The 13,732-nt window shown below is 37.2% G+C and overlaps 1 protein-coding gene across 1 annotated transcript; it reads left to right on the top strand.

Annotated features, from left to right (window-relative positions):
• Window positions 1–200: 200 nt before the first annotated feature.
• AQP11 (aquaporin 11) lies at window positions 201–13,282 on the top strand. Its single transcript, XM_040255633.1, has 3 exons — window positions 201–872; window positions 8,902–9,018; window positions 11,731–13,282. Exons 1-3 carry the CDS (start codon window positions 254–256, stop codon window positions 11,817–11,819), a joined length of 825 nt encoding a protein of 274 aa, XP_040111567.1. The 5' UTR covers window positions 201–253; the 3' UTR covers window positions 11,820–13,282.
• Window positions 13,283–13,732: the final 450 nt, after the last annotated feature.

Here is a 13,732-nt window from a genome sequence, read left to right as displayed (position 1 = left end):
GTGCCCTGGCAGAGCTCTCCTCGCGGCCCGTCGCCTCCCCTCCTCCCCGGCTCTGGCAACAAAACTCTAGCATCGAGCCGGGGAGGTGGGGCGGAGTCCTTCCGCGTGGCACCCCCAGGGCCTCCAGCTGGTCGGGAGTCGGCCCGCCCCGAGGGGCGTGAGGAGGGGGCGGGGCTGAGGACTTAGGACTGGGCCCCAGAGACCGCCTCCTGCCGAGCCCGAGCAGGCGGCCCAGTCTGGTGCCGAGAGAGCCATGACCGCGCTACGGGGGCTCTGGCCCGAGATGCAGGATACCTGCACCTCGCTGGGGCTGATGCTGTCGATCGTGCTGTTCATGGGGCTAGCCCGCGTGGTCACCCGGCAGCAGCTGAACGGGCCCATGGCCCACGCCTTCGTCTTGGAGTTTCTGGCCACCTTCCAGCTCTGCTTCTGCACTCATGAGTTACAACTGCTGAGTGAGCAGGAACCCCTGCACCCCACCTGGCCGCTGATGCTAATCTACTTCTTCTCATTGGTGCATGGCCTGACTCTGGTGGGCACCTCCAGCAACCCGTGCGGCGTGATGATGCAGATGATGCTGGGGGGAATGTCCGCTGAGATGGGTGCGATTAGACTGTTAGCTCAGCTGATTGGTGCCCTGTGCAGCAGGTACTGCATGGGCGCCCTGTGGAGCCTGGGGCTGACCAAGTACCACGTCAGCGAGAGGAGCTTCTCTTGCAGGAATCCCATTCAAGTGGACTTGCCCAAAGCGGTCATCATAGAGGCTGTCTGCTCCTTTATTTTCCACAGCGCTTTGCTGCACTTCCAGGAGGTCCGAACCAAGCTTCGTATCCACCTGCTGTCAGCACTCATCACCTTTTTGGTTTATGCAGGTTTGTTATTCCCACAAAACACTGGGCACGTCCGGAGCTTCTATGACTTGAGACTCTTAAGTTCTTTGCCAGGATACATTCGAAACTACTACGCTTCTGTAATGTCAGTATTGGTATTTCCGTAATTCTAATCATTTTACAGCTCATTCTTTACCGATAGGGTCCAAACATAGATCCTCCATTCAGTGCTTTCTTTTTAACACCCAGAGAAAGCCACTTCTGTGCTGAAACAGAGATCATGTGAGATACTGCCAAGGGTTCAAGTATCCTACAAAGGGATTGTTGTGATAGTAGAGAGGAAAGATAACATCGGCTACCTCTTGCCCACTTGGTATATAGATCCTTGCTGAGGCTCTCGCTGAAAAATGATCCTGGGTTTCAAAAGTTCCTTCCAATTTAAAGCACAAGCTACATGATTAGCTAGTAGTAAGAGTGGGAAATAAAATTCTATAGTTCTATTTCTTATTTTTCTACAAAATTACTTAAAATCATTTATTTCCTAATTCATCTTGAAATGAAGTTTTAATGGCCTATCAAGAAAGATGTGTTTTAAAATCAAAACTTGCTTGAAATCAAAGATTTTTAAAAAATAATTATTGAGAAAATTCTTGAGAAAAAAATAATTCTTGAGATATCTGCTTGATTTTTTGTAAATCATATTTACCTTGACAGATCTCAGATATAGTGGATATTCTAAATAGGACAGGAAAATATTCTAAATAGGATAGGGAAATTTGAAAAGCAATGATGAAGCACATCATTTTAAATGATCATAATAGAATATTTTCACTAGAACTATTATCTGAATTGTAAAATGTTTTGGAGGTAGGAATCTAATAAAAAGAATTAGTAGTAAGACTCTGTCTTCTGCCCATTGAAAGGGAAACTATGAATAGAAGCAAACCTTAAGATAAGGACTTTTAAACATATGCTCGACTTCCTAGGTAAAATGAAAGACTTTCTGATTCATTTCACCTTCTTTAAAATCTAGTACCATCCTTTTTGTAGACTCAGATGGAAATGAGTGGTATAGGAAAGAAGGAAGGATATATGCATATTTGAGGAGTTGGTGAGTAGTTGCTTATTAAAATTTTAAGTTTGGACTAAAGCAGAAACATCCCCTGTATATGAACAGAATCATCCCTTGCAAAAAGTTATGCCACAATTTAGCTCTGTACTTTAATAAGATGTGGTAAACATTTAAAAGATGTTTTAGGGACTTCCCTGCTGGTCCAGTGGTTAATACTCCTCACTTCCACTGCAGAGCTGGGGGTGGGTGAAGTTGGATCCCTAGTCCAAGGAACTAGACTTCACATGCCCCACAGGGGCACCCCCGAAAAAAGTTTTAAATTAATACAATGTTATACAGAGTTCCTTATCCCTCTCTTGATAATCTATAAATTGGTATTCTTCCTCTTTTTGTACTTTTAATACATATTTATGATTTCAACAATAATACTGTATATAATATTAGCCAGCATCTATTTTATAAGTGACAAAAGATTTTGAGAGAAGAGAAACAATATTTAAAATTATACATAAATATAAGGAGAGTTATTGGAAAGGACCCATAAAATAACAATTTAAGATATCTAGAAATGTTCTTTTCCTTCCCCTCACATTACTGATATCGACATTGCTGAAATGAAGCTACTAATTGATGGAGGAGGAGGAGAGACTGAAAGGATCACTAGAGCAGTGGTTCTCAACATTCCCTCTGCAAAGGAATCACCTGGGGAGTGTTTTAAACATATCCATATTTGGGTACAGAAATTAAGATTTAATTGCTGTGGAAAAAACAAAATAAGATTTAATTGCTGTGTGAAGGGGCCTAAGCAATGGTAGATTTAAACATTTTCCCAGGTGATCCCAATATGAAACCAGGGCCGAAAACCACTGCTCCAGTCTAGATTTTGCTGGTCATTTCATCACAGCCACTAGTCACATGTGATTATCAACTAAAATATTCAATTCTTCAGTCACTATAACAACATTTTGAGTACTCAGTAGCCATGTGTGGCTAGTGAGTACCATATTGGACAGCGATGAGAACTGCTGGGATAGAACCTAACAATTATTTATTGTTATTACAGATATTGATTATTATGTTCCTTTTCTGCCAAATAAGGTAGATAAAAATATTCACTGGGCAGTGTGCAAGCATATAGGAAATTTATGAGTTTTGGTATTTAATCCTTACAACAACCCACTAATTAATAAATATATTATTCCCATTTTAAGTGAAGTAAGTGAGGGTTAGGAACATAAAATGACTTGTTCAAGATCACACAGCTATTAACAGAATGAGCTGGAACCATGGTTCAGATTTACACTAAAGCTTATACTCATTTCATTATCAGCATTTTACAGCATGCTCCTAAAAAGTAACAAAAATATATACATACAATTGAATATTGTTCAGCCATGAAAAGGAATGAAGATCTGATACATGCTACCATAGGAATGAACCTTGAAAACCTTATGCTAAGCAAAATAAGCCAGACACAAAGGGACAAACGTTATATGACTTTACTTTATATGAAATATTCAGAATAGGCAAATTCACAGTCAGAAAGTAGAATAGAGGTTACCATGGTTTGGGCAGCAAGGAGGAATAGGGATTTTTTTTGTTTAACGGGTACAATTTCTGTTTGGGGCAATGGAAAATTTTAGAAATAGTGGTGATGATTGAACATTATAACTAGTGCCATGAATATACACTTTTAAATGGTTAAAATGGCATATATTTTACCATAACATAACAAAATTTAACAAAGGATTGTTACCAAATAACTTTATCAAACACTGGATTAAACAGATTTTCTAATTTAAGACTCACAGAGTTTTACTATGCTACTGTTTATCGTGAAACTCCAAGAGAAAGATATGGAACAGTTTTTCAAACATAGGAATACTTTTGTCTAGGAGTGTGTAGTAGAAGAGAGCATACTTTGGGAAATGCTGCACTAAGCCATATCACTCCCCATTATTTTCTATGGATATAAATCATAACTTTAGGTCAGAGCTATTTAAATAGAGTGAACTGTTTTAGGACTAGCTCAGTGTGTATCTCATCAGGCAGACATGCGGACTTTGCAGGAAGGAGTTAAGAATAGATAGGGAAGGGAAGGCAGGGGAAGTATTAGCCAAGTCAGGAATTGTTACAAGTTACTTCAATATGTCACTCTCTCTCATTTTTTAATTTCTAAAATACTATTGGGCTTCCCTGGTGGCTTGGCGGTAAAGAATCCACCTGCAATGCAGGAGACCACCAGCAATGCAGGAGACATGAGTTCGATCCCTAGGTTGGGAAGATCCCCTGGAGTAGGAAATGGCAACCCACTCCAATATTCTTGCCTGGGAAATCCCATGGACAGAGGAGTCTGGCAGGCTACAGTCTATAGGGTTTTAAGAGTTGGACACAACTTTGCAACTAAACCACTACCACCAAGATAATATTAGAATTAGTTTGACTAAGTTGCATGCTGGGATATTTCTTTAATCATTTGCATGTGAGGATACCCAGAAGTCACTAATACAGGTCATATCAAAAGAACTGATTATTTAAGCTTATAGAACATAACTGTTCAGCAACAGAGCTACAGGCTCCTTGGATAGCCAATGACTAAGCATCTGATTGCATATTTATTGATTTAGCACCCTGCACATTTATGCAGATGGAGGCCACTGATGTCTTTAACACTTATGTATTTATTGGCTTCCCAAATAAAGTGAAAAAAAGCTTTGTGAGTTATTAACGTATTGAAACTATAAAACGATTAATGCAAATTTCAAGCAAATCTTCCCTTAGGAAGGTTTAGGTTTGGGGAATTTGGTTCAATGACTAGGATAAGAGAGAACTGCATAAATTAATTAGATAGTGGAAAAAAATCTATTTTACACATCCAAGTAGGTTGTATTTCTTACTGTACCCTGTTCATTTCCTTTGCAGAACTTTTATTTATATACTTGTTTTCTGATGTAATGCCTATCTTCCTCCACCAGACAGTAAGCTTTATGAGTACAGAGACTAAAATTGTTTTATTCATTATGAAACATAACCAGGACTGAGCATAGTGTCACCTGTTACAAATAAATACTCATTATTTTTAGAATGAGTAAAATGAATGAAATAGCAAATAGTCTATTCACTTAAAAAAATCGAAAGAAATAATACATATCTGGGTATTCCATATTTTATGTCTAAGAGCTTCCAAAATAAGCCTAATAAAATGTCCAAAGTAATTGCATTTTTACTCCATTCAGGAGCTTTTGGAATCCTTCTAAGTCATGAAGAATTTGGATAGATTATTTGTCAAAGAAGGGAGCTAAGTCCTTTATATATATATATATTTACTTTTAATACAATAACCACAATGACATAGGTTCCAATCTACAAATGAAAAACAGCTTCAAACAAGGCACAAAATATTTTTTTTCTCATGCCAGTATAATACAGTGGTAAAGAGCATAAGCCTCTTGGAGTCGGACTGTGTTCTTAGGATAGACAATTTAGGTCTGTTTCCTCATCCTTAAAATGGAGAATAACACTATTGTTTCAGACTATTAAGAAAAATAATGTACTCCAAGTTCTTCCCACAGTAACTGGCATAGATGTCTGGTTACTGGAAAGGGTGATTGCATTTATAAATCAGTTAATTGACACTCTAGCTTTTATACAAGTCTTGCATGATTTTAGTGTCATTCTGTCACAGAGAACTTGATTTGCTTTAGGAGTACTGAGACACATAAGTGCCTATAATTACCAGATTTGGAACTCTGTCTTTTGACTGTCCTAATTTCACCGAGTTCACACTGTCCTCTGAGATTCTTGGCAGCCAGCTGGATCTCCCTGTTGATACCTCTTCTTCAACAGGTGTTATGGCTTCCTCCCTCCAGACATAAATACATAGTAACTAATTTTTCAGAGTCATTTTCCCCAAGTTCTGTGCCTGATGGATAATTCTTACTTTTTAAATAATTCATATTTAACTACAAAATACATGAATGTATTCTTTTTGTAAATAATGGAAACACTACCAATGAGACTCTCAATGCCTTTTGATTACCATCCTTCATGCCTGTCCCCTTTCCTTCCCTACCTCCTCTTCTCACCAGTATAGTCCTCTGTGCCTGCGTGTCCTTCCAAACTCTTACGTACATTTATTGTACATATTGATAGGACCCTACAGAAACTATTATCAGTTTAGTTCAGTCGCTCAGTTGTGTCCAACTCTTTGCGACCCCATGAATCTCAGCACACCAGGCCGCCCTGTCCATCACCAACTCCCGGAGTTCACTCAGACTCACATCCATCGAGTCAGTGATGCCATCCAGCCATCTCATCCTCTGTCGTCCCCTATGTGTTAAGATGAATCATACCTTACTTTCTGCAGTATTTTTAGTGGTGTGGTTCAATGATACTATCTTGGAGATCTGTGTTAGTAAAGAGATCTTTCTTATTATTTGAATACTGAACAGCATTCCAAATTAATAATAAAGTTATTTATTTAGCTATTTTCTTATGAATGAACATTTAGGTTTTCCCCAGTTTGTTGCTATTATAAATAAACAACCTTGTATGTGTCTATTAGTATACAGGTACCAGTAGTTCTCTAGGACAGTGGTTTTCAATGAAACAATTTTGGCAACATCTGGGAACATTTTTGTTTGTTACATGGGGGAGATGAATATGCAACTGACATTTAATGGGTCAAGGCTAGGAATGCTAAAGATCCCACAGTGCATAGGAGAACCCCAACAAAGAATGATCCAGCCTAAAATATCAAAGCCAATGCCATGTTTTGGACCTTTTGTTGACACAATGGATTTCTGAATCAGTTAACTTACCCTTAATGCTTAAAATAACAATTGTTTTTTCATGATTTTGTGGGTTAGATAGGAAATTCCCCTGAGATCATATAGCTGGACAGTTGGTTTCTTTGGAAGAGCAAAGGTGCTTTACTCATGTGTCCAGCAGTTGGTCCCAACAGCCATCTAAGATACCTCAGTTTTTTTCCTTGTGGCCTCTCATCCTCCATCAGCCTAGACCAACTCATGTACATGGTCAGTGCATTGTTCCAACACAGCAGAGTAGAAGCCAATGATGGACTTACTGAGACCTGAACCTAGAATTCAGTGTTGCTCCTCCCATTCAGAATTCACATAGCATCACTTCTGCTGCATTCTATTTGTTAATGCAAGTTGCAAAGCCAGTCCATACTCAAGAGAGAGGAACAGACTTGTACATCTTAGGAGAAGCAGCATCTACCAAGTCATACTGAGCAGAACTGGTGATGGGAGGATTAGAAGACAAAGAGTATGAAGTAACTGGAGTTTTAGCATGGTATAAAACCAAATGATATTGGTGGTCGGGTGGTTCTGGTGCTGAGTCCCTAAGGCTGCAGAGCAGACTGGAAGGTCACAGCCAGTGAGGCAGCAGCCCCAGTCCCCGGAAGATGTTGCCCCCAGAACCAACGCGTGACTCCTGGGTGTTAATGCCATTAAAACCTGCATGTCGCCCGGCAAAAAAAAAATAAAAAAAAAAAAACAAATGATAGTGTTCTTAGGCCTAACAGAAATACCAAAGACCTAATGGGAATACTGAAGCAAACTAATTATGAAGGTAATGGTTGTCTATCAATAAATGCTTTAAAAAGTCACAGAAAACTTGTATTATCACTGTACATATTATATTTTATTGTATAATCTGTGTGGAAAGATCTGTCTGAGTTCTTACCTTTCTGTTCATGGTATGCAGAACATAAGAACTCAATAATTTTTTGTGGCATTAATTTGAAATGACCACATGCCAACCAAATAATTCTGCTGGCCCCTGGCAGTTGCAGGCTCAACATTCCAGGATTTGACTGTTCAAGAGTGGTTCTGAAGGTCCATGATGTGATGTCATTTATAATTGCTGAGGCATGAATATGAATCGTGCTGTGAGGCTGGCATGCTAGGAAAAAACTCTTAGCCATGGAGTGAACTCAGTTCATTTCTCAACATCTTTATCTCAACACAGCTTCAATGTTTTCAGCCTGTCAAGTGTGAAATTTTATGAAAAGGTCACTTAATTTCCAATTTTATTTCACATCAATTTATAAAAACAGTTAACATGCTCTTGTGGCATGTGTCCATGTAAAATTTGTGAAGATCTCTGATCTGTTGCTGTGGCTAAGTTAGAGGCAGATGAGTGTGCTCAAGCTTCCACATGGAACCACCACCAGAAATGTCTCTATCTCAGGGATACAATCAGGGTATGTTCTGAAAAGCTGAGCCAGTTTTGGTGAGTACCACTGGACAGCCAGTCCAGGCTTTTCCTCATTTGCTATGTGGCCACAGCTATAAAATTCCTGGGCCCCATCTCAGAGAGAGAGCCTAAGTGAAGAGCTGGACCATAAGTCCTGAAAAGCAGGCAACAGTTAGAATTTGCACTCATCTTTCATGATTACTCAGTCATCTTTTTTTATTAAATTTTTTTTCTGTAACCACTTTATTGAGATATAATTCACATACCGTTCACAGTCACTTCTTTAGGGCTTTGTTGACAAGTAAAAGTGGAGTCAATGATAATGCTTTGGTCTATTTTACTTTTTGTTCCAACGCCAAGGTTATTTCTGTTCAAGAGGATCCTGGGGTATTGTACCCATTTTAACAACAGTTTCATTATATTTTTATTAATTTAAGTTGAATGTTAAGGGCAGCCAAATCTGTTTTATAAAACTGTAGGAATACTAATAGAGCAGGTTAACTTTCGATGTGTATTTCATAATATACTACAGGAAAAGCACTGGATGAAAATTCTTAATGTCCTTTGTCCTTCTGCCTTTTTTGCACCTGGCATATTATAATCTATAATCTATTTTTATATTCTACAATCTTCCAGGTGATTCTGCAAAGGAAAATTACAGAATAAGAAAACTTAAATACCTAAAATAAAAGTTTTATTAAGTAATCCCTGTATTTCTAGTTGCAAGAAAATGTAAGATATATGGTTTGATATCATTCTGCTTAATATGTATTACAGGAGGAAGTCTAACAGGAGCTATATTTAATCCAACTTTGGCACTTTCACTGCATTTCAAGTGTTTTGATGAAGCATTCCTTCAGTTTTTTATAGTATATTGGCTGTCTCCTTCTTTAGGTAAGTATATTTTTATTCAGTATGATGAAAAGATTAGAATATACTAAAATACGATATGGAATGTCACAAAAGTTATGAAATATGTCCGAAATAACATTTTATTTTGTGCAGTGTCCGTTAAAACTGCTTTTGTCTTCAAAGAAACAAGTTAAGAATAGTAAGTTTGAAGTTTAATCTCTCTTTAATATGCCCTTAGATATGAGGGCAAAGAAGTGAGGAGTGATTACTTCCACTAAAAAATAATCTTTTTTTGCTAAAGGAATTTGTTTTGTCAAGTTTGTGAGCTCCAGATAAAATACTATTTAGCTCATTTGACCCATTTTGTCGAAGAGCATTTTGTGAGACAATACAGAACTATAATAAATGTAGTTTTAAAATTTTCCACAAATTGCATTCCCGTTATTTCTATCTGGGTCAGATATGTAAAACTCTTCTTCTCAAATAGGTCAAATAACAAAAAAAAAGTTACAAAATAACTGTAATCATGATATGCATATCCTTATATGTTATCAGCATTTCTTGATTTTGTTTAATCATGTCTTAAGCCTGTAATTCACAGCTATAAATGAATATGAGGATAACTGGCCTTCTATTAGTTCATTCTTTTTATCCACAGTTTGCATTTTGTTTCTTGTTGCTCATTTCTGTTAAAAAAAAAAAAATAAAAGGACAGGGGAAGGGGAGGGTACCTATAGAAGAGAACATTGGCATAACAGGTTTGAATAGCCATGACACTTTACTCCTCCCATTCACCCTCCATTCCTGTCATTTAGGACTTTTCCTCACATTTAGCATCTGTTATGCTCAGTAATATCTATACTAAACATGAAGAATATCAAAAAGAAACTGTATTTTAAACTGCTAATAACGGTAACTTTTTTTCATCTATTCATTACTAGTGTTTTCCAGTAACTTCTTCAAAGATAAATTATCTGTTCCTGATTTTTAAGAAGTAAAAAAAGTTCACTGAAGTTCACAAAGAAGTTAAAAAGGTCACTAATTGGACAGGTCTACTAATAGTTTTTTTTTTAATATTTATTTATTTGGCTGCACCAGGTCTTCGTTGCGGCACATGGGATCATTGATCTTCATTATGGCACATGGGATCTTTTTTTTTCCAGTCATGGCATATGGGATATAGTTGTGGCATGCCAACTCGTAGGTGTGGCACGTAGGATCTAGTTCCCTGACCAGGAATTGAACCCAGGCGCCCTGCCACCTCCTCCAAATTAATAAGATGTTAGAAATGTGACTGTAAGGATGTATATAGAATTAATTTTCTAGCTTATACATTTCATATAATGAAAATGAGCAAATTTTATTTGATTCTGTAAAATTGCAACTCCATTTTTAGGAAGTTGTAAACGTAATGTCTTATTTTCTAGCTCCAACTTTAGAAAGAAAATGTCAAATTTTGTGAATTTGATTGATTCTGATTTTTTTTTTTAATCGAAAGCTTCTGGTTGCAAAACAGGCTCATCTTTTTAAAATTTGTTAAGTTATCCAAATATTAGTCAAACCTTAATTTCCTCTTATCAAACAGGAGTAAATTATCAAATCTGCATGTGATAAAAACACATTCTTAATCTAAGTTTAACTGATTTAGAGCGTTAAGCCTAACCTTTAATCAACCCTGAATATTCACTGAAAGGACTGATGCTGAAGCTGAAGCTCCAATACTTTTGACAACCTGGGAAAAGGCGACTCATTGGAAAAGACTCTGATCTGGGAAAGATGGAAGGCAAAAGGAGAAGGGGGTGGCAGAGGATGAGATGGTTAGATAGCATCATTGACTCAACGGACATGAATTTGGGCAAACGCCAGGAGACAGGGAAGGACAAAGAAGCCTGGCATGCTGCAGTCCATGGGGCCACAAAGAGTCCAACACAACTTGTGACTTAACAATAGAGCTTTAAACCTACATACCTTAAGATAGAACCATTAACCACCACAGATTTCTCTTAGACAGTGATTTGAGTCCCATGGCTAAGTCCCCTCTATCTCTGTTTCCCATTGAATAATTTTAAATCTTTAATATAAAAATGTCTTTTAAATTACCTATTATACATATGCTAGATTTATCTGATATGACCTCAAAAATGAAAATTTACTAATGTGATTTTTAAAAGCATATTTATATTCAAGTTTTAAAATGTCAACTGAAATTTTTGTTTCAGAAACTTTGCTTAATACAATTCTAAAAGCTACTAATGGCTGAGATTAAAATGGAGATCCAAGTCGAGTTTCTCACTTAGCAAGTCAGTAATAGAGCTAGAAATAGAACTCCAGATCTTTCTATTTTATTTATCCTTTGAATTCATTATTTAGATCCTACTGGTTTTTCCAAGTATGTACTGTTTTTAATGATTCATGGTTGAAGAAAAATCACGTGAGAATATTAGACTTTAAAATATCTACATGATGGAACTTCCCTGGTGGTCCAGTGGTTAAAACTCCATGCTTCTACTGCAGGAGGCATGGGTTCGATCGCTGGTTGGGGAACGAAGATCCCACATGTCATGTGCTACAGCCAAAAATAAATAAAACAAAATATCTACATGTTTTATGTAGAAATGATATAGCTAATTCTTTTAAACACACCTCTATAAATCTCTTGGTAAATAATTGTATATAATCTTAAATTATAATCACTGATCATAGTTCATAAACTTCTTAAAGATTGTATTATTTATTTTACTGTTTGTCTTTCAGGTATATTGCTGATGATTTTGATGTTCAATTTTTTCCTTCCATGGCTGTATGACAACCACACAACTAATAAAGAGGAGAAACTATTCTAAAAGACTCAGACAGTCAAGCTGGATGTGATAAAGATTTTATCACCTAATATTCAACACTGGTTGCACTGGATTCATCAATATTATCTTCCTTTGAAGAAGCTGCGTTAGAGCTTTCATCACTGGAACTTAAAAAAAAATTACTGTGAAAATGAGGTATCCTGTGTTTCCCAGTTAAGGCTTGTTCTTTTAAGTGTGTATTAAATGCTGCTAGAAAAGACTCTACATTAAGTATAAATCTCAAGTGATAATTGTTAATTTTGATGAAAAAGAAACTAAGTACAGGGTGGGAAGGGAAAGATAATGGTGGGACCAAGAAAGAGTATGTGTATCAGGTGTCATCCGAACGAGCAAGATTTTTAACCAAAGTACAACCAGTCATAGTTACAGAACTGGAGAGGGATACTTTTCAGCCACTACCTCGCACAATGGTACCATCAGCAGTGTCATCTTTCAATAGGAAAGTTGCTATTAGAAGTAGATTATCTACTGATACGGGGATTCCTGAATTTTAAATATATTCTAATTTAAAATATTTTCTCTAAATGGGCAATTTCAGAAGCTTTAGGTGAGCTGTCATTCTTTAACAGACTTTACTAAAGCACTCATACAAAGTTTAACCTTTTCACATTCTCATTTGACTGTAACAGCTACTCTATGAAGTACGTAGGGCATGTATTTTTAATCTCCATTTTACAGATAAGGAAACTAAGTCTGGAAGGGAGTTTACTGCTCTGCCCAAGGTGAAACACAGTCAAATACCATTTTTAGACTTCTACTTCAATACAAAAATATCTTCTCAGTCATCATTAAGACTAAAGGAAAACTGGAGATTTTGAAGAAACATTAAATATTTTATAATGTTACAGTCTGTTTAGGAATTAACAGCTTTTTTCAGGCTTAAAGAACCTTCAAGTTTTCCTCTATCAGAAGCTTTCTTTTATTAAAGTTCAGAAAGGCTGAGTATGTTTTTCTTCAAAGGAATTCTACCATCAGGGTCAGAAATGAAAGCAAAAAGAAAAAGTTGGGGGCGGGGGAGGAAATGAGATCTGTTGAGTAATAATCAGTCAGGCAACTGATAAACCGCCAGGTGATTTAAGTGCTGCTTGGTGATCGGCCTATGATAGTCACTCTCCATAAACCTGCAGACTGAACGCAAACGCTGCAGACTACCCAACAAGGCAGCTAGCTTGAGGGTCAGGGACTTTGACTCTTGAACTTAGCAAACACAGAGGGTAGTAGTTTCTATTTTAAAAAGCAGAGTTCATAAAATTGCAACAATGGCTAAATGAAATCTCTGACGTGTTTCATTTGATCTGCATAGTATTTCAAACAAGTTAGTATTTGTAATATTTTTTTAAAAACACAAAAATCCACAGTTCTAGCTTCTCTTGGGGGAAAAAAAAAAAAAAGTCAACATTAGGCCTGAATTCTGCTATTACAACCACACAAAATAACTGGTCCCAGGACTTCCCTGGTGGCCCAGTGGCTAAGACTCTGACCTCCCAGTGCCGGGGGCCTAGGTTCGATCCTTGGTCAGGGAACTAGATCCCACATGCCTCAACTACAGATCTCGCATGCCACAACTAAGACCCAGTGCAGCCAAATAAATAAAATTAAATTAAAAAGCCTGGTCCCTTTAAAATAATCCCTTTGCCACTCCCTACATCTTCCAAACATGAAGCTGAATTTCACTTGTTTCATGGCTTTTTCTGTATATAATTTTTAAAAATTCATATCTCTTTATCATGAAACTGTGGTTTAAGAAAACTGAGTATTAATTTGTGAAAAAACCCAGCTCTCTAAACTTCACTTCTCAGAATTAGAGGTTATGACTTCTGATGACATGGTTTCCCCTTGCAGCCCTCTCGAATGGTAGCTTAGCTCTTTTCTCTGCTGCCTCCATTAATAACACC

The sequence above is a fragment of the Oryx dammah genome, unplaced genomic scaffold, assembly GCF_014754425.2.
Source record: "Oryx dammah isolate SB20612 unplaced genomic scaffold, SCBI_Odam_1.1 HiC_scaffold_15, whole genome shotgun sequence".
Taxonomy (NCBI): Eukaryota; Metazoa; Chordata; class Mammalia; order Artiodactyla; family Bovidae; genus Oryx; species Oryx dammah.
The sequence above is the reverse complement of the archived record's forward strand: the minus strand, read 5'-3'. Positions and strand labels throughout refer to the sequence as shown.